General features: G+C 33.4%; 1 protein-coding gene across 1 annotated transcript in view; it reads left to right on the top strand.

The window, feature by feature from the left end:
• The first annotated feature begins 465 nt into the window (after nucleotides 1-465).
• LOC133176117 (uncharacterized) overlaps nucleotides 466-26,586 on the top strand; it is a 43,505-nt gene continuing 17,384 nt past the window's right edge. The window contains exons 1-7 of the mRNA XM_061311281.1: nucleotides 466-544; nucleotides 1,022-1,104; nucleotides 2,936-3,013; nucleotides 15,225-15,305; nucleotides 15,722-15,827; nucleotides 16,165-16,285; nucleotides 16,560-16,638. Of these exons, the coding sequence (XP_061167265.1) occupies nucleotides 466-544; nucleotides 1,022-1,104; nucleotides 2,936-3,013; nucleotides 15,225-15,305; nucleotides 15,722-15,827; nucleotides 16,165-16,285; nucleotides 16,560-16,638 (627 nt within the window). The remainder of the gene's footprint in view (nucleotides 545-1,021; nucleotides 1,105-2,935; nucleotides 3,014-15,224; nucleotides 15,306-15,721; nucleotides 15,828-16,164; nucleotides 16,286-16,559; nucleotides 16,639-26,586) is intronic.

The following is a 26,586-nucleotide window of genomic DNA, read 5'->3' as shown; positions in this document are numbered from 1 at the left end:
GACTGTTTTCAGCAGCCCAGTAGACACTTATCTTTTTATTGTAATGCCAGAGTATCACGTGACTGTTTTCAATAGCCGAGAGGACACTAATATCTTTAATTATAATGTCAGTTTATCACATGTCTATTTGCAGCAGCCAATTTCCTCCCCCATTTCTATCTCATTCTTTCATTTAACCCCCTTTTAGTTTTTTGTGGTATTCCTTCCCATTAAGACAATGACAGAGATCTTAAATGCACTTATTTAAAATTCTGAGATCAACACTTCAAAGGAAAATTTTAATGAGCGATTTAAATCAAAGTAAAAAAATCAATAATTGAAATAAAAATGTTTTTAAAAATTGATTTTAGTGGCATACATTCTTGACCTGTAGATGAATCACGTGGATAATGACTGATGCCTTAAGAATATAAATTTGGTTGAAGGATCGAACTAACCCACAGATGAATTTTAGAAGATACAACCATGCAGAAAACGTCCGCATTTCTTGTTATTTTTGTTCTTTTACTGAGGGTTAATGAAAGCTCGGCAGGTAAACCTGGTGGTAAGTTCTTTCGTTACTTGATAGGATATATTATTAAGGAGTGATTGATAAGAAAGTCATATATTTGGACTGAAAAACCCTTTGTTCTTAGATAAATTGCTCACACACACACACACACACAAACATACACACACAACATTATGTATTAATTGATAAATATTTTTAGCTGATTTAAAATAGAAATAAAATAAGAAGAAATTTAAGATTTTCTTTATTGTTAAAAATATGATATGTCACATTGTGTCATTATCTATTTAAAGCTACAAAAATTGTTGGACACAATTTATGACATTATTGCAAAATCTTACAAAATTTCTATATCTACTTTGGCAAATGTTATTAAAATTACCAAAATAAATATTAATCCCACTAAATTATTAATTATATATTGCTGGTTTCTGATTAAAAGGTTGTGCTATTTATCCTATTTATATAATAGCCATTATTTGAGTTCATATTTGATTCTTCGTTCTCTAGGATCATCTGGGGATTCCAAGAAAACTTCTCTTGGTGGAAAGGGATCGAAAACGAAACACCTCGACCCGTCGGATCTGAACAAGGTTCGTCATTTTACAAGATTTGTCACACAGATGCTTTAACATGTTTTTGTCTGTTTAGAGCAATACGAAATGTACTTTTCTCAATTGTATTTTTTTAAATAAAATAATTTATCATGGCAGAGAAAAAAATATATAGGATTTTCATTTTTTTGGGAAGAACTTACTTGAGGATAAATTACATAATCTTTTCCTCCAAACTTAAACTATCTGTCATGTTCTAAATTTTGAATTTACCGGGCGGGAGTAAATATAAATTTAGAAAAATGTCATGTTCTAAATCTTGTATTTACTCCCACCCGGTAAATTCAAAAGTTAGGACATGATATATCTTTGCTTAAATATGTGTCTCTCTCACTGAAGAAGTAACATTTTTTAGTTGAACATTTCTATGTTTGCCTTAGCATCAAAATTTTGTATAAATTGGAAAAATGCAATGATACAATTTAATATAATTTAAAAAAAGAAGTATTTTGCTACTGAAAAAGTTATTCTGGGAACATTTTTAGAGTCTTTTTAACATTTTAAAAAAATTAACATTTCCTAATTCAATTTCCATTGAAAGAAATATCAAAAAAGCAATGTAACTCTTCTGCATTGGAGATAAGAAAATTTGTTTCATGTCTCTAATTGTGTTGATTGTGGCAAAATTTTATAGTTGTCAATTTGTGCAAATTATTATTTTCCATGTACTACGTGCAGCTGTTCAGAAATCTTTCGTCTGAAAATCAAACGTGTTGATTTAGGGTTATTTTAGTATTATTCATCAAAAAATGTTCAATAACAGGCTTAATTATATTATACACCTATTTACTGGCTATGAGGAAAATAGCAAGTTTATCGTTCCCCAAGACAGCAACTATTTCCCGAGGCGCAGCCGAGGGAAATGGTTGCTGTCGAGGGGAACGATAAACTTGCTATTGTCCGAATAGTCAGTAAATAAGTGTTTTATTATACCGAAGCAGTCTTTACTTGTGTTACGTCACAATCTGTATAAAACCAGAAGAGTTCCGTGATGAAAAGCGAGGGAAACAGAATGCTCCCGGTGAATAATTTAATGACTATTTCACCATGGGCAAATAGCACAAAAACTATTCCACGGTAGGGGCTGTTTGGAAAAAATAGCATGTTTATTCGTAATATTTTTATATAGAAAAAATTCACAGAGGTATAATAAATAAGCATATTTTAGTAAAACTATATTTTTATTGTAATGCATAAGTACATATGTCAACATTCGGTGACTTTATAAGAAATAGTTAATACCGGTAACATGCTTTGAAATTTTGGACAATTACAGTATATATATATTGATAAAAAAATATATGCTCTTTGCTCCTTGATGTACATGAGTGTATTGTTTTTTTTTTCTGCAGATAAAAATTATACTAATGATGAATCTTGAAAACAAGCTTTAAGATATAAATTAAAAATAACATTCAATTTTAAATTGTTGTTTATTCCCGATAACTCGAATGTTACCGACTGTTTTATAGAACGAACCTCGATGAAATTTTACATTCTCTCTCCGAAGTAAAATACCGGTTTATAGGCTCTCTACAAATAGCAAAATAATTGTCCTTATTTCTCAACTAAAGAGAAAAGTAGAATTTAAAAAAAATCCTCTATTTGTAGATTACAATAATTAACAAGAGGTCATGGTTAGTTGTTGTAAGGAAGTTTTGATTTTTTTTCAGACACTTCTTGAATGATGACAAACTATGTCAAAACATGCAAAGTGAATAAACAGTTCTTTGATATTCTCTGTAGCTGTTTAAAAATTGTTTATAAAAAGAAATCTTTCATCTTACCGCTATTTTCTGTATCTTCGTAGAAAATTCTGGACGTTAACTCAGTAGAAGAGAATTTAGCCGAGAGAATGATTGTGTATAAAGATGGAAAGAAAAGAAAGGTAAGTTTACATCATTTTACCTTAGATAAGAGAAAGACTGTGTTAAAGGATAAAAAGTAAAGACGGAAATTCTATATCATCCAAACTTCTGTGTGTATCTGCGGAGAATAAACATAAGATTGGTTCATCCTAGTGTAAATAAATAAAAAGGTTGACGTTATAAATATTTTCTTTTGAATATGCCCTAAAATATCAACTTCCAAGTTTTTATGTACAATGATCGAGATACGATACAAGAATGTACGAAAATTAATTTTATGGCTTCTGTAAACCGTTTATAATTCGCCATAACTTTCATTCGCGACAAGTCAATTTGGTATTCATTCGATGCCATTCAATTTAATCTAATGAAGAAGCATTATACATATATACACAACTTAGTAATTGATTTGCCAGGAAAAATATTCTTCAATTAATGTAGTTTGCAGTACATTTACATCCAGTAGAAATACTTAACATGATGTGAACTTTACATGGGTACGGTTTTTGCTAAAACGCAGATCATTAAGGAAGTATAATCTGGTTCAATGCATAAGTAGTTCTGTGTAAAATTAACAATTGCTACATAATTTTTTCTAAATTTCTTGCACATTCACAAAGTAAACTTTATCCATAATATTTAAGAAAAGTAGAAATATTGTTGCGTATTAATGAAAAATAGGAAAACTTAAATCAAGGACGTTTAGAGAAGAATTGCAAAACCAACTCACCAGTATTTCAGTCCGTGCTGTGTGTTCAGACTAAACAAATTGAACACACTCGGAAAAAAGTAAACACTTACAATTACAGAGCTCGTGACCTGTTTACAAACACGGGTGTTTGACTGGTGTTATGAAAAATGTCGTTATCATTGAATTCTTAGAATATTCATGTCAATTCAAATAATTAAACTAAAGTTATTTTCTGAATCAAAATTGCCATTTATTGAATTAGTTTAAGTCTAAGTTTTATTTGGTAGAAGGTCGTGGCAATAAAAGCTACAATCTAAATGTCTGCTAATTTCAATGAAAATTCTATCCAACTATTATATATTGTAAGTTTAATTTTCATACAGCATTGCATAAATTAAGAAAATATCAAGATTCTGAAAATCTGAAACTCAATAAAAAGGTGTTGAAAGTCCATGCATATCAGTTGTGTTGCATTGTTATAAGTTAATGCCAATCTCAATGTCTCAGTCTCAATGTTTGGTTATAGGTTACATTTTTACATTTGGCAGACAGCGTTGTAGATTTTAGATGTAACTTTTATATGCTTTTGGGGACATCGATAAATTACAATTAACTATCGTTTAATCAGTCTCTAACTTCCATTAGTCAGTTTAAATGGCTTTTATATTCCTAAATTATTTTCAAATAAATCGCAATTTGTTAATGGATTTTATGGTCGCCCGCGTGGCGCAGTGGTTTGAGCGTCTGGTCTAGAGTCGCGAAGTAAGGAGTTGATCCTTACGTCGCGGGTTCGAATCCCACTGTGGGACGTGGAGACCGGTCCTTCGGATGAGACTGCTCAATGGCCGTAAGTGCCGAGTATTGGACAAAATTTGCAGCTCTCCGCTGGCAAATGTTGGCGTCTCCATATGAGTGAAAAATTCTCGAGAGGGACGTTAAACAACATACAAACATACAAAATAAAACTTCAGTTAACTACATGTATACTAAATACATGTACTTCGTAGGAGCATTATTTTTCGATAAAAGCGCGATGTCCACGATTTTACCGAACAACCCTTATATGAAATTGATTTTTTTTAAACCAGAATATAAAATTTACATGTAAAATCCTCCTTAAGATGTTCACATTCGTATATTTAATAATCATATAGACCGTTTTTGCAGATTTTATAAAAATGATTCGTGTTCTACGTCTTATTTTAAAAACCAGGTTAAATTATTTGGAACATAGATGTATTTGATTGAGAAATGTAGCACATTTACCTTCCGTTGCTCCTGGTTTATCCATGTTTTTTAAAGTTTAATTTTCAACTTTAAAATATTTACCAATGTTATATAGATGAATATTGCACTCTTTTCTTTATGAAATAAAAAGGAATATTCTGTCTATCGAAAATGTTTAAATCGACAAAGAGTAAAATGGCAACATAAAAAATGCAAAAATATACATAAAATATAATAAAACATAAAAATAACATTGTATTTATGACCCTCAGTGAAGTTTTTGTCCCAGTTTTTTATGATCTTTGTTCTTTCTGCCTCTAGCCCCTTATTCTTTGATGTTTGAATTTGGCGAAGAAATGACACCCGCGTTGATTACTCTAATAAGACCAAAATTTTAGAAGTGCAGTAATTTTGATCACCCTTATAATGTTTCCTTTTACACTTTCTTTCGACTTATAATTCATTAAACCTTTTCAACAAGGGCACTGCAGATCGGAGAATCCCCTCGAAAATGAGGATATCAATCCTGATATTAATTATTAATTGCTTAACTTTCGAGACGCACCCACTAACCCCCCCCCCCCTCCCACACACACGAGCGTTACTATATCCTCTTCAATTTCATTGCAACGGGATATTTTTTTTTTTGTAAGGGAAACACGATTTCACTTTTTATATTTTCCTCCGAGAATATTTTTATAATTCTAAGTAGATAAAAAATTGACACGTGAATATTGTGCATGTTGATTTTTGATATTTTCGCTGCTACAGTTTTATCTATCAATGTGTAGGTTTTTTTGAGCAGTGATCCTTGTGAATGAATTTTTGAGATATAACTGAATGCAAGTGCCATACTGCCCAGCGCTGCCACGAATCAGAAAATTTTCGAATCGATTCAGTTCAAACGAAAACCTCGATTTTCGAATAATTTCGATTCGATTATAAGAACTGGAACCTTTTTTATTTTTGTATAAAATTTGTAATGTTTGATAATTCAAAATAAATAATGAAACACAGTTTTATTAAATTTATTCAGATAATATGGAATGTAAAGCCAAGAAAACAAAGGAAATACCTAATGTTCTAATTACAAAGTATGAACCAAGAATCGAATGTCTTAAATCAAATTATTTAACGTAGGTCGCGGGTTTGCAGGCCATTTAAAAGTGTCCGAAAACATACCATGAAAATTAGTTATATGAATCCTCTACCTTCGTTTTATATGCTCTGAAAATTTTCTACAATTCGTCTGCATCGTTTTTGTGTAATTAAATCCCAAACATGACATTCTTGTCGTTACATTTTTCGACGTTATTCTATTGAATTATATAAGAAAAACGTCGTTTTCGGCTCGTTTTGAGGCAAGATTTTGTTTTAAAAAATATCAGTAACTTTTAAATGGTGCAGACGAAATTGTTTTCCCTTTGGTATTTTAACAAAGAATTGATTTGAAATAAATCAATGTGAAAAAATTAATATATCTTCGGGTTAGTTTTCGCGTAATTTAAATGTGGATAATTGCTTTTATATCGCAAAATGTAACATTTTAAGAACGACGTCATAAAATATCGTGACGTCATGCTTGATGTCGTGAATATCTATCCGGTATTCAGTGCAGAAAAAATAAGCTAAAATAATTTTTATAAAAAAAGAAATTCACGTCTGTCTGCTTTCAGGTTACCCATGAATCGAATCATATTAATTCAATATCGATGAAATGATTATTAGACATGTTTCTCTTCAGATTAGGGTTTTGCACGTCTTATATTAGTGAAATTTCTCGCAAGGGATGTGAAACAACAATCAATCCTTTAGTTTCTTTCTTCTAATTTGCTTTCTTTATGTTTTGTTTTCTTACCGTTTCTTTCTTTTCGGTTTGTTTTGTTTTGCTTTTTTTTCGTAGAATCAGAGACATATAAGAGAGGGACCGCTGACTCATTCGGGACGTTTCTAGACTTTTCACTTTAAGTTGGGTACTCTAATTCCGAATGGAAAAATGATGTTCCGATTTTCGCAGCGCCCTCACCGGGAGGCATAGAAACTATAAACAGTATGGCGTTTCATCATAGAACGGGTAGTAAACATCGCTACAACTCCGATTTTAAGCAAAATTTACTCGTGGCATTAATCGTAGGGGGATGAGTTACTTTCATTTTCATGACGACAAAGAATTGAGAACAAAATTATCTACAGTAAATAGATGGAATCGATCTTCTAACCCCGACACGAGTTGCATTTTTTCATGATGGCTTGTCTTCTTTACAACATCTACAATGAGAAATACACTGTAACATGTATTTTATAGTGTAGGATAAGAAGACCTTTTTTGACGAGGCCATTTGTTTGCAGTGTTGGTTTTGCACTGGCATGCATTATTTTATTTAGTGGTTACCTATACATGCACGTAACGTTACGTGCTAGATTTCATGCAGCTTGGTTTGTGTATTTCCCGTATTTTTTTTTTATATCGTTATATAAATATATCTGTATACATTCATTAAAATTAAAATAAAAAGTGCTGAAATAAGCCCTTTTTTAAAATATCATATTGTGGTATATAAGATATTTTTTTTTTTTATTATAACATATCTAAAAACACAAAATACACCATCATGAAACCAAGCATAAATTGTGACTTGTAGTCTAATCAAGCAACTCATACATTTTATCATTTACTGCATTTATAAAACATTGTTACAGGTGCCATTTTGCAAAAAAAAGTCAATTGAAAAAAAAATTAACTAAAGTGGTGCTGATCAAGAAAACCCCATCACAGTGCACACGGTCTATGCAACTCAAGTACTGCTAATGGTTTTAGGAGCCCTCTATACATTGCACACCTTAGACTTATTATGTGGTACTTAAATGCAGGAAGACTGACCTTCTGTTAGATCTACATTCTAATTAAAAATGAAATAATTTGAAGTTTACAGTATATTTATTGATATTAATCAATTCAAGCATTCTTAACATTTATTAAGCCAAAAATAAAATTTAATGAATACTTTATATACATGTATATCAGCCCTGCAAGCTGACACAGTTAAAGAATGTTTTGCCCATACAAAAACCCTGTATTTTCTACAAAGTATATTTATATGCATCCTCGCAAGCCAGGGGTCCTGAGTCAACACGTTGCCGTTGGACCCCTGGCATATTTCATTCAATATTTGTGGGCTGACTGTGGCGACGTCTTTCGGAAAAATTACAAATCTTGATTGTTTTTCTCATCTCTCAACCAATCACATTCTATGATAAACAACTTGTAACACGTGCATTTGAGGTGTCAACTGAATCCTTATCTAACTATTTATGAAAGCTTTAATTTGATTGGTGCTTCTCAATGAGAGAAGCAAGCCCACGAATATTGAATGAAATATGCCAGGGGTCCAACGGCAACGTGTTGACTCAGGACCCCTGGCTTGCGAGGATGATTTATATGTAACAAACCTTTATACAATTTAAATATTCTGAATGTGAAAAAAAAATCATAGAAAGGATGATAAAGGCTCTTTGTGAATATGTAGAGGTACTTGGTTATTATGTCCTTTATTCAAATTCAAATGACAAACACGTACTCTTGCATGAGCATAACATTGCATATACGGTATATATATATATATATATATATATATATATATATATATATATATATATATATATATATATATATATATATATATATATATATATAATAATGAAGTAAAACATGAAAAACCTAAAGCTTTAGGCCTTTTATTCTATCTTCAGAAGCTTTTGTAAAGCTTCTGAAGATAGAATGAAAGGCCTAATGCTTTACTGAGGTTTTTCGTGTTTCTCTTCTTTATTTTAATTATTTTATTCCGACCACTAAGACTTTTTATCATATATATATATATATATATATATATATATATATATATATATATGTACTTGAAAAAGGTGTTCAAAAAAGACAAAAATATGTATTGGTTGACTTAATGTTTTATTGTCTCACATTTAGGCCTTGTAGTAAATTCCAGTTTGTATACATCACATTGAAATTTGAAATGTACATCACATATAAGCTTTTCTTTACTCAGAATTTACAGTCCAAGGAGTGGAAAAATATGTGGAAAAATATTCAATCATTTAATTCTCAGAAGTCATAAAAAAGCCTTTACAAATGTCCTTGACTGAGAATAGCTCAGATTTTACCATTAAAAGTTAAGGATATCATTAATTCAGTTGCTGTATTGTTGAAAAACCTCTCAACAGTAGTGCAATACAAGCCAATGTTTGTTTCAGTGGCGATTCGAGTTTGGCCATGTTTGATGCAGCAGCATGGTACAATTTTAAGCTTTGCAGCTTACTAAACTACTATTCGTTGCCTTTTTCATCGTAAGATCTCACTTAAAACACCATTATAAAGCAGGTCAAGGTCTTTTGAAAGACAACAGGAAACTTTAGAATCTTGTAGAATCAATCAGTAGAGGTACCATAATATCTGAAAATAGGAAAATGCAAATCAATGAATAAAGAATTTAATAGCTTCATGAGATGAAACCTGGGTTAGGGCAATTGTATGTATATTTAAAAAAAAAAACCACACACACACTATAAAAGCAGTTTTAAAAAAACATTCTCCCCCTAAAACAAGGGCACCTAAAGGCGGAGCATCCCCTCACAAAGAGCATAATTATCTTTAAATCATGGCAGCATTCGACATCGATCCTGACGCAAATTTAGATGTTAACAGTTACATGTAGCAGGTTGATATATTTTTTTAAAATCATTGTGACATAATAGAAAGAAAATTGCCACTCACTTAATAGATTTATGGTGGTGGGAATAAAGTCCCACATTAAAATAAGCATTCTGCATTTCCACTGCTGGCAAGCTGTATCTGTTGCTGAGGAAACTGATTTCATACCTGGAGATTACATGAAGAACCAATTTTCATAAAATTGAATAATGAGTATCTACATGTTTACATGACGTAAAAAATTAACATGCTGATTATTCACTCTTGGATATACAAAAATTCAATCACATGACAGACTACATAAAACCATCAACATTTAAGATAAAATAATACATTCCATGACTATCATCAGGTCTTATGTTGAGAAACTCTCAGGCCCCATAGGAGGGAGGGAATTTCAGTTCTGGGGACACAACCTATTTGTAGAAATTTTGGTTGAGCCAAAAAAATAGTTTGTCTGACTTTGATTTAATATTTTTTTAAGGGACACATTATAGTAACTGTACAGTAGTTTCTAATGTTAAGCTTTGTATACACTCTGAAATGTAACATGTAGTATCCGGGGGGGGGGGGGGCTTTCCCCTTTTCCAAACATACCCTTTTACACAACCTTTTACTGTTGAAAATATCCACTGAAAGCTGCCCCCCCCCCTTCTCCATGAAATAGGATTTCCGACAATTCTACTCTTTTTTTTTTTTTTTTTTTTGGTTTTGCTTGTCCAAGATTTTCAGATGTACCCCCCCCCCCTTAACAATGATACTTAACTACTTGCCTGTATACTGGCAAAATTATTTTCCCCTTGCTCACCGGTTCTTACAGGCCTGAGTCTACAATTATCATGATGATATATGGGAACAACTTTTATACAAGACAAAATTTTAACTCAAATTATTGTATCGGTGTGACCATGACTTGCGTGTCAACATCAGATGATCTAAAGTTCTATGTTTTTTTTTTTCATAACTCGTTATAGCTGGAAAAATACATCTAAGATATCAACTTATGTAAATAGTAATTGACGTACAGGCTATATATTATAAAATATAGAATATAATCGCAATATTTACCCCAAAGGCTGCGAAGACAACACAGCAGCTGTTATGACAGGAAGTCTTTCTATGCCTCCCGGTGGGGGCGCTGCGAAAACAGGAAGATAATTTGGCGCGAAAATGAGTCAGCGGTCCCTCTCTTATATGTCTCTGGTAGAATAGACGTATCCTTACATTTGGCTAGATGTATTTTTTTTTTCAAGCGTGCTAGCGGAAAACGGTTTCCTTTAATTCAAGTATATAAAATGTTTTTATTTAGACCATTCAGCAAGGCGCTCAAATCTACGAGTTTATCGTCCCGGCTAAATACAATATATTTTCAGTATATATATTTAAACAATTTTTTTTATTTTTACATACCACATTTTCAGAGGGGTAAATGGGAGGAAGATTTAAAAATTAATTTTATCTCACGTAATCAACAGCCAGTTTTTTTTAGAGCATTAATTCTACTTTGTTGGACATGGAAATCAAAGTAACGAATAAAATTTGTAGGTAACAGCATTGCAAGCTGTTGCTTAGGGGACGATCATTTCAGGGGGGGGGGGCGGGACTTACAGATTTAAATAAATAATCTGACCTCGAAAATGTTGAAAATAAAGAATCTGTCCTCGACTGGGCAAGAAAATAAATAATCTGTCAAAGACTAGTTTTAGCACCCCCCCCCCCCCATGGGAGTTTTCAACTTTGATTTTTTTTTTTGGTTTGTCAGACTTCTTTCAGTGAAGAAGAAATAAATAATATGTTCTTGTTTGTTTTTTTTTGGAAATGAATAATCTGTCCTTTACCGACATGAATAAACAATCTGACTCGGTAAAATTTGCCACCACCAACCCCCCCCCCCTCTCCCTCAGAATCAAATAGTTGTCCCCTAATAGGAGGTCAGTCTTAATGTTTCATCGTACCTTAGCGGTATTAATTTATGATAAACTTGTACTTCTATATATTTTAAAAAATATCCTGTTTGAAAATAATTTTAATCTTTTGATGTAACAGGTGTATTTGCGATTTTTAAAAATATAATGGCCTCTTTCTTAATAAAACAAACTGATAATTAAAATACAATCAAAGGAAAAAAGGACAGTTGAACCTTGTGTCCATATCGTTTCGCGATACCAAGTGAAAACAAATCAATCGCAATCTCGGGCCTTTCCGACAAGCCGAAAAACAACCACTTGTTTTTCCAAGCTTGCAGGAAAGGCCCGAGAAGATGCGATTGATAACAAATAATCAAACTTGTTTTAGTATTTCCATTGTCGATCATTCGAATCGTAATACGCCTTCTTCATTAAATTACCAATTCCAACAAAAGTTTTATCTAAGTATTGTATCGACTATATAAATCGTAAAATGTCGTCATTATTTGTGATAAGTTGCTGCTTAAATAATATAACACTCAACTACCAATTCCATGAAAAGTTATAGCTAAATAATGATATACTGAAGAATTTAATAAAACAGAAATCATCGCAGATTTCTTTTTCATTGTGACGTCATAATCAAATGTGCACAATAAAGTCTCCCAAATCATATAAATTGCGTACACAGTTTTAACGACGTCAGCAAACCCGCAACCTACGTTAAATACTGGTCATTAGTTTTAAAAGAGAAAACATGCATACAAATCTTTCAAACAAAACTTCCATGATTCCATGATTACATATGGTAAACCTAAAAGTATTGGTGACTTGCTTACAAAAGCTATTTTGCCACAATAGAATTTACGGTTGGATCTGATGTGATTTAAAATTTTTAATTCACCAATACGATATCAAACCGCCGAAACACATTGCTGTCGTAACAATACAGTCAATAATTAATTTCAACGTTCAAAACGATGTCAATATTAAAAAGACATAGGAATTTTCGCAGCACTGTGCCAGGTCCTTTCAATTCAGAATTCCGTGGCTAATAAGTGTGGCCTAAATGCACTAATCTTCTGTGCCATCTTTCTGTAGAAAATGGAAGTAGTTCCCTAGCTACAATAATCTACATGTGTAACTATGTCGCCGGACAACCGGGTCCGTATGACATCTTTCATTTTATCGATGGAACATTCTATCTAGTATTCCCCCGCCGACTTCTACGCGGCCATTTTCGTGTTTTTGTTGGGGTGTTTTTGTTAACATTAACATGATTTGCCATCATTTCTGCCGATTAACCAATCAGAATGCACCTAACAACAGCGGATGTTAGTCTGAAAAAATAAAACCTGAATCGAATCGAAATCCGGGGAAAACGTATCGAATCGAACCGAAAGATTTTGATTCGCGGATAACCGATATTTCGGTTAATCGTGGAAGCCTTAATACTGCCGAGCTATTATTGTTTACATACAACTTTTGGCTTGCTGCAGTAAACCAAAACGTTAATGTTAATTTTGAAATTCTTTTACCTGTAGATTGCAGACAGAAAAATCAATTCTTGACCAGTGTGTTTATTAATTTTTTTGTGCTTCAATTTAAACAATATGACATAAAATACATATGAATGAATCGGAATATTTACATAGCGATCTTCTGTGAGACAACCCTTAATCTGGTAATTGACGACTTTACTGTACGTAGGCAAGCCACAGGTATGTAGCTAAATATAGATTGGACAAGAATTTCCGTATAGTTGCAACGAGCAGATAAATAAGATAGGGGATATTTCGAGCCCCAAACGTGCCAACGTGAATGTGATGGAACTTTCCAATAGTACACCTACACTTAGGCATAGTCATGGACATCGATCATATAGTAGACTAAATATACATTATGTATGTTTCGATTCACTTTTACCTTACGTCATTAACCAATTTGGACTTCATCACGTTTAAACTAAACGTTTTTCGGTTCTCGTGAAGGTTTTGAATTGACTATTTGAAGAAGCTTAACGAGGTTCGCTCCTGAGCTTTCGAGCAGATTTAAATCTTAACCTATATTTCAAACATTCTGCATAAAGTTTTAATTCTTACAATAATTTTGGATTCTACAATGCCAATTAAACTATATTCAGTCAAAACTCCATTATTAAATTCCATACCAAAAGAATTAAGTGAGGAACTATATTTTATGGAGGAAGGTTTTTTTTTAGAAGAAAATGATCATTTTTTTCTCTTTCGAAGTATTTAAAGTATGTTAACTTTGGATTCCTATTTTTACATGCAGTCTGCACACGGAGTTATTTTGTGCAGTGAACTGTTTTATACTGGTCCTAAATTATATATTAAATAAACTGTCATGAATTCTATCATTATATATGATAAATATAGCAAATATATTGTGAAAATCAAGAAAAAAATATCCCTATTTTAAGCTTAAAATTAGCACTATTTTAGTAATATCTAAAAATTAACATCACAGACCCTCACTTTTTATTTTATTTTCTGAATATATAAGATACTTTTAACCATTCTTCTTAAATTCAGTAAAATGTCATTACTTTCAAATGATAGTTTTGCTTGTTAAATTTTTAATGCCAGAAAAATATTTTTTGAGTGCAAAAAGGTCAAATAATTGAACATGCGGAGTAATTTGAAAAAAAAATTTCGTTGTCACAAATTTTTATGTGTCTATTCAAGATGAAATAAGACTGTGTTTGTTCCCATAATTTATTTGAATAAAAATATTGGAGGAAAAACTTTAAAAATTGATTTATGTGTAAGACATATTTACAGTGCAAAAAGGTCAAACTAAATGCTCTGTAGCGCCAAAAGACGCGCATTACCCCCATTTTTTGTTTTGATTTTTAATTCAGCTATGTGTATAAATTTTAAAAATATACTTGATAAAAAATTCTCATTACTTTTGATGGCAGGATCCAACCTCCTTAAGTCCTCACTTTGATTTTTTCAACTGAAGAATAAAACCTTGTTTGTGATTATGGATGTTGCGCAGCACGGGCTTTTTACGCTACCAGCCTACCACATGTGTCGGAAGATAATAATTCCGTTTCAACCCGCCTGTCCCTTAAACCTAAAGCCAATAATACAGAGGATTCTTTGAACATTATAATATTCTTATTCATAAAAAGTTCGGTCTTGCATCCTACCATATTTCAAGTTAAAGTCTCCCCCCATTTGGTGCACAGAAATTTAATATTTTAATGCTTGCTTGACAGAAAGAGGAAATAAAAATAAGTAATTAGTCTTTGAAATCTCGGAAGTAAAAGATCCTCCTAAATAAAAAATGTAGAAAAATAATTTAAATACAAATGTATTTCAGTATTTTTTTTATGACACAAGGCAGAAACATTAAATTTGGCTCTTTTCATGCTGTTTAGCCAATCTTAAACTTAGTTAAGATGTCTTTGCATACACATAGCATGCAGAATGACTTTGCCAAATATTGTAGATTATACATTTCTTGTATAATATATTTGGTTTAAGAATTATGTATCTTCAATGCTTATCTCATTTATTCATGGAAGGAATCGTCTAAAAGTAATCCACTGAATAAATTACTTTATACAAAATGTAACCACAATGGAAATATATAAATCGTAACATCTGTAATTTACATTCACAACTGTAATTTTCTTGCTTTTTTATATTTAGCCACTGAACCTCAACAAAAGCCCAAAGAAATTTGAATTAGCCCAGAGAATGGACTCGCATCCTATGCACAAAAGAAAGCCAGTAAGAAAGATTGAAGAGATTTAAATTGCTTTGTGAGGGAAGAGTGATGTAGTAATGGAAGGAGGGTGTAATTACCTATTTAATGATGGATGCATGGCTGATTATACTAGTCTTTGATGAATAGTGTATAGGAATATGCACATCATATAGGACTGATAACAATAGATTAAAACATATCGGGGTATCATATTTCAAGTATACTTTTTACGGATTTGTTTACAGTTTAAAAATTGGTTTTAACCTAACGATGAATTAAAATAAGATTCCTGTTAAACTTGACTGTAAGAAAAATACTAAATACGGAATAAAAATTCAAGTCACGAAAGTTGATAAAATTTGGAAAAGAAACAGAACTCATAACTCTCATTATGCTTAATAATATGTATAGACAAGTTCTCTCCCTTATTTTCCGACAGCAACCACCAGCAAGGAGGCAAAAGAGACTTTTTGTTCCAGAAAACAACCTTAAATGGCCCAATAGAGAAATACCATACAGTATACAAAGGAACACATACCGAAGCCGTAATGTTATAATTAATTTGATTGGATGATTTTGTAAACATTGCATTTTTTTTAGTAGGGAACATATTGTAGATAAAGCATTTCAATAAAAGTCGAGTCAATTGTTAACTTTGAGTCGTCTTCAAATTTTCCATTTGTCATATTTAATAGTATGTACATTATTATATCACAGTTTGGGTATTTCATATTCCTTAAGACTACTTTACTTATAGAAAAAAAAAAAATTTATGAACGAACATTTTTGTTTTTAACAGAACTGAAAGCTTTCATTTCAATTGAATTTTATAATGTGTTGTACATTTTTTTTTCAATTAAAACATACAGTATTTGATTGCAGTTGGTAACATAGAGGCGATATTTAATGAAGCAGTTGAAAAGTTTAACGATGCGGCCTGTGTCACATGGATACCAAGAACAACGGAATCTACATACATCAACATCGTGGGAAACCAGCCATTGTATTTAATTTCTTGACTTCTTGATCAAAAAAAAAAGAGAAAATTGTTTGGCGTTTCTCTGGATTTTTATTTTCAAATAAATAATATTCTGTTAAATTAAAATCATCAGAATTGTACTTTCCATTATTTATTAAAAGTACTATTGCTCTCTCGAGAACAGAAATATTATTTACAATTCCCTAAAAACTGTAACGTCCTTTTGAAAGTTGAAAACGTTTTTATAAACTGTTTGCAAAATTTATTATGTATATTTAATTTATAATTTCAATAATAGATGTGCCTCGTATGTTGGTTACGGCTCAGGACCGTCTAATGTACAAGACCTTTGGCTTTACGAAAACGGTTGTGTATATGTAAGTATATACCTCTTTCCGTCTTAGAGACGTTAGCTGTTTTCTTCTGGTGCATTAAAAATAACCTTATAAAATAGGTAACCATTACATGTTATTCTATGAGGGGAAGAAGGTATATGGGTGAACTTTTTTCTCTTTATCAATCTCTTAAAAATGCATAGATCTATACAAATTTGAGATTAGAGAAAAGTTGACACCTGGGGTTCTTTTCTCAAAAAGGCCTACGACAAGGCGTAAGCTTAGTCCAGACTAAGTCAGTGACTAAACCCAAATATCGGACTAAGAAGCGTTTCACAAAAAGGCGCAGACTTAGTCGAGACTAAAGTTAAGCTTAAATCAAGGCCTGCTCATGAGTAGGCGTAAGTTCTTAGTCTGTACACAACTTGAAAAAAGTGGCAAGTGTTTTGATCATAAAGAGATAAAAGAATAATTATTTTGTATGTATATGATATAATACCTATTCATGTACATATATGATATTTGAAAATCGGGAAATTTTCAATTATTATGTAGGTAAATAGAAAGGTAGTAAAAATCAAATCCAGCGAGGATGCAGACTTTTTTTTCCGTCAAAAGGTTTGATGAACTAGAAATTTGTAAGTAAGAATTTTGAATTGTGAAATTGGGTAAGATATTAAGAAGCGCCCGGGTTAAAGAAAAAAGAAAAAAAAAGGCACGCGTAGTATGGGGAGAGGGCTGCAACCCTCCCGCTTTTTCAGTAATGGTGTTTTCTGTTTAAAATTAACTTGTAATTGAGGCTGACCTGCACTTTCAATATTTTTTTTATTGTACTATTAAAGTTTGCTGAATATTTTGGTTACTTAATTACCTAACCCCCCCCCCTTCCTCATCTCCCCCACTGGGTCCCTGATAATGTTTAATTTTTGAATTGGATAATGTTTTTGAAATAAAAAACAACTCCTCAAACAATATACATTTAATATATTTTCGATAAGGCCCTCCATATAAAAAATTGTTTATTTGGAATTGCCACCTGGGAGTTTTCAGACCCTGTAGGGAGGGAGGGAAATTATTTTGTTTTCAAAATTAAAGTTAAAATATATATAAGAATTGATGATAAAAATCTCAATAAGAATGAACACATTATTTTCTGCCTTTTTGTAAAGGGTATCACCCATCAACCAGGAACCCAGTTTTCCTTAGATTCTACACTTATAAAGTGATTGGGTGACCAATGTGGTAGCAGGCCAAGAATTGATTGAATAAAAAAAATCTTATTTTTGGTCCATAAAATTTTTCCAAAAGGGGTCATTTCAATGAGGCGGGAGGCAATTCCAAACAAATAATAATTTTATTTTGGCCTAATAAGAAATATTAGGTAATTATGCCATCAATTAAGTTAATGCACCCTTTACCTTAATCTCCCCTTTAATTAAATTTAAAATTATAGAACAGAAAAATATTAATTCGTAAAATGTTCCAGTATTTAATTATCTTGTCCGTAATACTGATTTTTTTCCTATTTCAAAGTATTAACTGTCATGGCGTTTAAGATGTGCATATGGGTCTATCATTTTTTTTTAAATAGGTACATGTACTTGTTAGCTCACCTGAGCTGAAAGCTCAAGTGAGCTTTTCTGATCACCCGTTGTCCGTCGTCCGTCCGTCCGTCTGTCCGTCTGTCCGTCCGTCCGTCCGTCCGTCTGTAAACTTTTCACATTTTCAACTTCTTCTCAAGAACCACTGGGCCAATTTTAACCAAACTTGGTACAAAGTATCCCTGGGTGAAGGGGAGTTTAAATTGTAAAAATAAAGGGCCAAGTCCCCTTACAAGGGGAGATAATCAAGAAAGGACAAAAATAGGGTGGGGTCATTAAAAAATCTTCTTCTCAAGAACCACTGGGCCAGAAAAGCTGAAACTTATGTGGAAGCATCCTTGGGTAGTGTAGATTCTAAATTGATAAAATCATGACCCCCGGGGGTAGGGCGGGGCCACAATAGGGAATCCAAGTTTTACATTGAAATATATAGGAAAACTCTAAAAAAATATTCTTCTGAAGAACCACTGGGCCAGAAAAGCTGAAACTTATGTGGAAGCATTCTTGGGTAGTGTAGATTCTAAATTGTTAAAATCATGACCCCCAGGGGTAGGGCGGGGCCACAATAGAGAATCCAAGTTTTACATTGAAATATATAGGAAAAATCTTAAAAAATCTTCTTCTCAAGAACCACTGGGCCAGAAAAGCTGAAACTTATATGGAAGCATCCTGGGATAGTGTAGATTCCAAATTGTTAAAATCATGACCCCTGGGTGTAGGGCGGGGCCACAATAGGGAATCCAAGTTTTACATTGACATATAGAGGAATAAATCTTTAAAAATCTTCTTCTCAAGAACCACTGGGCCAGAAAAGCTGAAACTTACATGGAAGCATCCTTGGATAATGTAGATTCTAAATTGTTAAAATCATGACCCCCGGGGGTAGGGCGGGGCCACAATAGGGAATCCAAGTTTTACATTGAAATATATAGGAAAAATCTTAAAAAATCTTCTTCTCAAGAACCACTGGGCCAGAAAAGCTGAAACTTATGTGGAAGCATCCTTGGGTAGTGTAAATTCTAAATTGTTAAAATCATGACCCCAGGGGTAGGGCGGGGCCACAATAGGGAATCCAAGTTTTACATTGAAATATATAGGAAAAATCTTAAAAAATCTTCTTCTCAAGAACTTCTGGGCCAGAAAAGCTGAAATTTATATGGAAGCATCCTGGGATAGTGTAGATTCTAAATTGTTAAAATCATGACCCCCGGGTGTAGGGCGGGGCCACAATAGGGAATCCAAGTTTTACATTGACATATAGAGGAATAAATCTTTAAAAATCTTCTTCTGAAGAACCACTGGGCCAGAAAAGCTGAAACTTACATGGAAGCATCCTGGGATAATGTAGATTCTAAATTGTTAAAATCATGACCCCTGGGGGGAGGGCGGAGCCACAATAGGGAATCCAAGTTTTACACTGCAATATATAGGAAAATTCTTTAAAAATCTTCTTCTGAAGAACCACTGGGCCAGAAAAGCTGAAACTTATTTGGAAGCATCCTTGGGTAGTGTAGATTCTAAATTGTTAAAATCATGACCCCCGGGGGTAGGGCGGGGCCACAATAGGGAATCCAAGTTTTACATTGACATATAGAGGAATAAATCTTTAAAAATCTTCTTCTCAAGAACCACTGGGCCAGAAAAGCTGAAACTTACGTGGAAGCATCCTTGGGTAGTGTAGATTCTAAATTATTAAAATCATGACCCCAGGGGGTAGGGCGGGGCCACAATAGGGAATCCAATTTTTACATTGAAATATATAGGAAAAATCTTTAAAAATCTTCTTCTCAAGAACCACTTGGCCAGAAAAGCTGAAACTTAAGTGGAAGCATCCTTGGGTAGTGTAGATTCTAAATTGTTAAAATCATGACCCCCGGGGGTAGGGCGGGGCCACAATAGGGAATCCAAGTTTTACATTGAAATATATAGGAAAAATCTTAAAAAATCTTCTTCTCAAGAACTTCTGGGCCAGAAAAGCTGAAATTTATATGGAAGCATCCTGGGATAGTGTAGATTCTAAATTGTTAAAATCATGACCCCCGGGTGTAGGGCGGGGCCACAATAGGGAATCCAAGTTTTACATTGACAAATAGATGAATAAATCTTTAAAAATCTTCTTCTGAAGAACCACTGGGCCAGAAAAGCTGAAACTTACATGGAAGCATCCTGGGATAATGTAGATTCTAAATTGTTAAAATCATGACCCCTGGGGGGAGGGCGGAGCCACAATAGGGAATCCAAGTTTTACACTGCAATATATAGGAAAATTCTTTAAAAATCTTCTTCTGAAGAACCACTGGGCCAGAAAAGCTGAAACTTATTTGGAAGCATCCTTGGGTAGTGTAGATTCTAAATTATTAAAATCATGACCCCAGGGGGTAGGGCGGGGCCACAATAGGGAATCCAAGTTTTACATTGAAATATATAGGAAAAATCTTTAAAAATCTTCTTCTCAAGAACCACTTGGCCAGAAAAGCTGAAACTTAAGTGGAAGCATCCTTGGGTAGTGTAGATTCTAAATTGTTAAAATCATGACCCCCGGGGGTAGGGCGGGGCCACAATAGGGAATCCAAGTTTTACATTGAAATATATAGGAAAAATCTTAAAAAATCTTCTTCTCAAGAACTTCTGGGCCAGAAAAGCTGAAATTTATATGGAAGCATCCTGGGATAGTGTAGATTCTAAATTGTTAAAATCATGACCCCCGGGTGTAGGGCGGGGCCACAATAGGGAATCCAAGTTTTACATTGACATATAGATGAATAAATCTTTAAAAATCTTCTTCTGAAGAACCACTGGGCCAGAAAAGCTGAAACTTACATGGAAGCATCCTGGGATAATGTAGATTCTAAATTGTTAAAATCATGACCCCTGGGGGGAGGGCGGAGCCACAATAGGGAATCCAAGTTTTACACTGCAATATATAGGAAAATTCTTTAAAAATCTTCTTCTGAAGAACCACTGGGCCAGAAAAGCTGAAACTTATTTGGAAGCATCCTTGGGTAGTGTAGATTCTAAATTGTTAAAATCATGACCCCCGGGGGTAGGGCGGGGCCACAATAGGGAATCCAAGTTTTACATTGACATATAGAGGAATAAATCTTTAAAAATCTTCTTCTCAAGAACCACTGGGCCAGAAAAGCTGAAACTTACGTGGAAGCATCCTTGGGTAGTGTAGATTCTAAATTATTAAAATCATGACCCCAGGGGGTAGGGCGGGGCCACAATAGGGAATCCAAGTTTTACATTGAAATATATAGGAAAAATCTTTAAAAATCTTCTTCTCAAGAACCACTGGGCCAGAAAAGCTGAAACTTAAGTGGAAGCATCCTTGGGTAGTGTAGATTCTAAATTGTTAAAATCATGACCCCCGGGGGTAGGGCGGGGCCACAATAGGGAATCCAAGTTTTACATTGAAATATATAGGAAAAATCTTAAAAAATCTTCTTCTGAAGAACCACTGGGCCAGAAAAGCTTAAACTTATGTGGAAGCATCCTTGGATAGTGTAGATTCTAAATTGCTCAAACAGGACCCCCCGGGGTAGGGCGGGGCCACAATAGGTATTACAAGGGGGGGGGGGAATCTGGTAAAGAACAGCATGGCCAAAGTTACTCAGGTGAGCGATGTGGCCCATGGGCCTCTTGTTTTTAATTTACAATCAATCGTACTTTTCTCAGACGAATTTTGTTTGAGAGTGTCTTTTGATCGATTTATCAGATAAACACTTTATATTACATGCATTTGAAAAGAAAGTGGCCAATAACGTGTTAAAAATGTTATTTTTTATTGTAAATGAGAAACAGAGTTTCAAATTTGCTGTCATTTAATGCATTTTATTATATAGTCTATAAATAATCCCTATTTAATCTATACAAACGCAAACAGTTCATAATACTACATATTCACTGGATTTGCAAACTCCATACAGTGTCAATTCTCCGGGACTACTTTCCCTACGAATAATGATATGGAGTTGTAGCGTAACGTAATACTGTGCTGTCTGGAGCTTGCTGGATTTGAAGCCGTATTCACCGGAGGGTCAGTGCGCATGCAGCGGCATTGTGACGTCACAATCAATATCTAAAACAACGTTGAAAACAATGGTTGCAACGGCCGGAGCCAGCTGTATATGCTGTATATCTGAGCAGGAAAACTTTTAGGCAAATTTCTCGTAGGATTATTTTCCGAACATTTCGATGTCTTACACACAGCAAAAGGAAAACACGGAAGTTATAATCTGGACATTTTTTTTTATTTTTCTACGACAGAAGTTCGTTAATGAAAATAGAAACCTAGAGTCGTCATGCAACCTTCGATGTCTTATTTATTCAAATCCTGACTATATAATAATATACAATTATGGATTCTTTCGGTGGTGAATATGGTTTGTTATTCACCAGAAAAATATCAATATTGTCCGAGGCGAAATATATAATACTCATAAAACATCATGAAGAAGAAAATTTGCTTATCTAAAAGTATTTATGAATATGAAAATCATGACTCGTTAATATCTTTAAATCTAGATAAAATCTTCAAGAAACATTCAGCATCTATAAAAGAAATATTATATGATCATATTCTTTATAGAAATTGAAACGGGATTACTAAATTTAAAAGAAAGAGATGGTGATGTTGAAATTTGTTCCTTTCCCGATCTATATAAATCTGATCCCGAATGGAAATATATTAAATGAAGATATTTCAGAAATTTATAAAAATACTAGATTGCTTGCCTGTAATATGGATTACAAGAAATTGATTAAAAACTAATTAAGCTTTTGCAAACCTTTATTGAGAATGCGTGTGCTGATGGAAATGTTGAATATATGCGTATTTCTACATGGACTGTGTAAATCATCATATCGATATCAATGTTATATTGTATGTCCAAAGTGTAATACATGTATCAGCTTGAATGCCAAGAAATCTAATTCAGTTAGAAGTGATTTTTCTGTTATGAAATTATAAATTCAATACAGCTGATAAATTTTCAAAAATCTCATCCATATTTTTATAATATATGATTTCATAATTGTTGAATTTTCCACAGGTCCGTAGGACGCTGTGGGGCCAGAGGGCCCTGGCCCTCCACTTTTTCTGAGTGTAGTATTTTGTATATTTAATTTTCCTTCAGATGCTGGTGCCCCCCCCCCCCCCCACTTTTTGTCGCTGTACGGTCGAGCACTGGCAAATTCCATAATTAATCCCATGACTTGGACAGTTGATTAGCCGTTTGACTTGGCAAATTGCATGACTTGGACAGTTAATTAGGTTTTTGACTTGGACAGTTAATGAAGTTTTTTTGTTCACATTAATTTTGGAAGCCCTCCCCCCTCCCGTGCCCCCCGCCTTTTGGTAGTTAAGAGGTTTTTTTTGGCTTGTCAGATTTTTTTTTTTGAGGGGGGGGGGGGGGTTACCCACTTTTGAAACGTTGCTACGAACCTGTTCCAGGTCTTTACCACTACCTTATGTGTATTTATTTTAATGTAAAAGAAAGTGAAAAGACAATATGGCTTATTTTCAAAGGAAAATTCTTCAGTAAAATTACTTATGCTTAATGTATTCCAATTTTTTGCAAGTACATACATGTATGCTATGTACATCGTTTGGGTTCCAATGTACGACTGTATAAAACACAATTGTGAATTAATATCACAATCGAGTACATGCACGTTTATGTTTTTCAAATGTAATTTGTACCTATATAGATTTTTTTAAAATTAATCTGAGCATACAAAAATACTTATTTAATTTTAATGCTTTACCTTGAAAATACAGATAGGTTTGCGTAATATATCTGTTTGAAAGATGGTGAAGAGAGAAAACATGCACGCGCGCTCATGCTTTCCGTGCTTTACTTCTGTATATTAAGTTTGATATTAATTGATCCGCCACATGTAAATGTAGTCTCTAAACCAAATAAAATGCGATCTGCGCATGCTTAGTACTTAGCGGAGAGGTCTTAGTCTTAGGCCTAGTCTTACGCCGCTTTCTGAAACGCGATTTAGGACCGTCTAAAATTTGGCGTAACTTACTTAGTCGGACTAACTTAGGCCCAAATCTACGACTTTTAGAGAAACGAGCTCCAGGGGCCCGTTTCATCAAAGGTCATACGCCGCTACGCCGGCGTAAAGTCGGGACTAGCACAACGATTTGCGTTTCATTAAATAGCGTATCTTTACACCGGACTAAAGTTAGGCCAAATATTTACGTCTACTCATGGGAAGGCGTAAGTTCCGGTGTAAACATAAAATAAAGCGATTTTACTGATTTGAAAACGATTTAACCATTCCTTAAGAAGAATTACGGTTCTAAGAAGTTTTTTTAATTAAAAAATGCATTATTTAATTTCACAAACTATGAAGATGAAGATTGGGGGGGGGGGGGGGTTACACCCACTCGGGGAGGTAGTTGACATGATGTATCAGAAAAGATTGCCTTATTAGAGATTCATTTTAACACTACCTCTTAAGTTTTGACAATCCTGCAGTTACACACATTTGATTGTTGTATTTTGAGTATGAGGTATTGTAAATCGACTATACGATATACATTTTGTGTCATAATTTTGACATAAAAACTATTTTTCCCAACATATTTTTTTTTTGGGGGGGGGGGGGGTAAATATTCCACAAAAGCACAGTTATCTTCTTTTGCTTTGGTTAATATCTATATTCCAAAAAAAAATTAATTCATCGTAAAACCATGTAGGCTTTTTTTTTTTTTTTTTTAAATTATCGTGCTCGAAAACTCGATTACGATTTTAGGCTGTCAACAAGTTTCTCAGACGGAATTTTTGTGTACTGATGACCTTGCCCCCTCCCGCGTTCATAAAAATCACAGACCCGCGCCTGCGTCCAGAAAAAGTTGTTAACGTTCAAAAGACGAAAAATTTCGTAAATAAACTTGAAAGTCAGTATATCCTGATATTGAATACTAATTAAAATGGATTTTACCCTAGGGACTAGGGGCAACAAGGTCACTCGAAAGCTTCTGAGAATCAGCTGTCAGAGAAACTTGACTCGGAAATGACTGTATTTCTTTTTTACAATTATAACGTCCATATATGGCAATGTATTAATGTTCAAACAATGAATGATAAATTTCTGAAAATTTCAAAATGAATACTTGCCATTTTCAATTTATCGAGAAAAGTAAAAAGAATCAGCATTTTAAAAAAAAAAAAATAAATGCTGTATTTTTAGGAACAAACTGAATGGCGTACAAGGTAATGTCATACAAGAAATGGAAAAAAAATCTTTATTTTGTCATGATGGTGCATATTGTGTTTTCTGTTATCGATTCTTAATAATTTAGTAGTCCATCATATGCCCAGTTACATATACATGTACATATACAAGTACACAAAATTGTAACGGTTTCTCTCTCTCTCTCTGTATCAAAAAGGGTGTGTCTCTGTATCAAAAAGGGGGTGTGGGGATAATGTTAGCATTCCAAAATAAATATTTCTTTCCATTCATTTACAAGAACATTTTTTTTCTTTCCCCAGACCTTAAATTTTGGAGTTTAATTGAGTGGTATGTTGTAAGAAGTTAATATTTTATAACAATGAGATTAAGGTGCATGTCTTCTACAAGGTCCCTAAAAATCATGTAATTTTTCATTAAAGTTAATGTATTACATACGTTGTACACAATACGTATGTTTATGTTTTTTGCGCATGTGCAATGCAGCGTTGTCAAGGACTTAGTCCTGAGACTAAGCTTATAGTTTACGACCAGACCTACACCACTTCGTGAAGCGCAAATTACGCCCGACTACGTTTTGGCGTAAGCCCCGGTAGTACACCTAAGTTAAGGCTTATATTTACGACTTTTGATGAAAGGGGCTCCTTTCTCAAAAAGTCCTAGATTTGGGCCTAAGTTAGTCCGACTAAGTAAGTTACGCCAAAATTTAGAGGGGCCTAAATCGCGTTTCAGAAAGCGGCGTAATACTGGGCCTAAGACTTAGACCTTTCCACTAAGTACTAAGTATGCGCAGATCGTATTTTATTTGGTTTAGAGACTACAATTACATGTGCCGGATCAAATTAATATCAAACTTAAACCTAAATACGGAAGTAAGCACTGAAAGCATGAGCAAACCCACCTGTATTTTCAAGGTCAAAGCATTAAAATTAGATAACTATTTTTGTATGCTCAAATAAAAAAAAAAATTATACGTACAAATTACATTAGAAAAACATTAACGTGTACACGATTGTGTTATTTTGATATACAATCGTACATTAAAACCCAAACGATGTACATAGTGTGAGCATGATAAGGACTTGCGAACAATTCGAATAGATTAAGCATGCGGTAGTTTAAGTAATTTTCCTTTGAATATAAGTCATATTGTTTTTCACTTATGTGAAATACATTA

This window comes from Saccostrea echinata, unplaced genomic scaffold (assembly GCF_033153115.1).
Source record: "Saccostrea echinata isolate AGI-Se365-2 ecotype Australia unplaced genomic scaffold, CSIRO_AGI_Sech_v1 ptg000066l, whole genome shotgun sequence".
In the NCBI taxonomy this organism is placed as follows: domain Eukaryota; kingdom Metazoa; phylum Mollusca; class Bivalvia; order Ostreida; family Ostreidae; genus Saccostrea; species Saccostrea echinata.
Note: the sequence above shows the minus strand (reverse complement) of the source record. Positions and strands in the feature narration are given on the sequence as shown.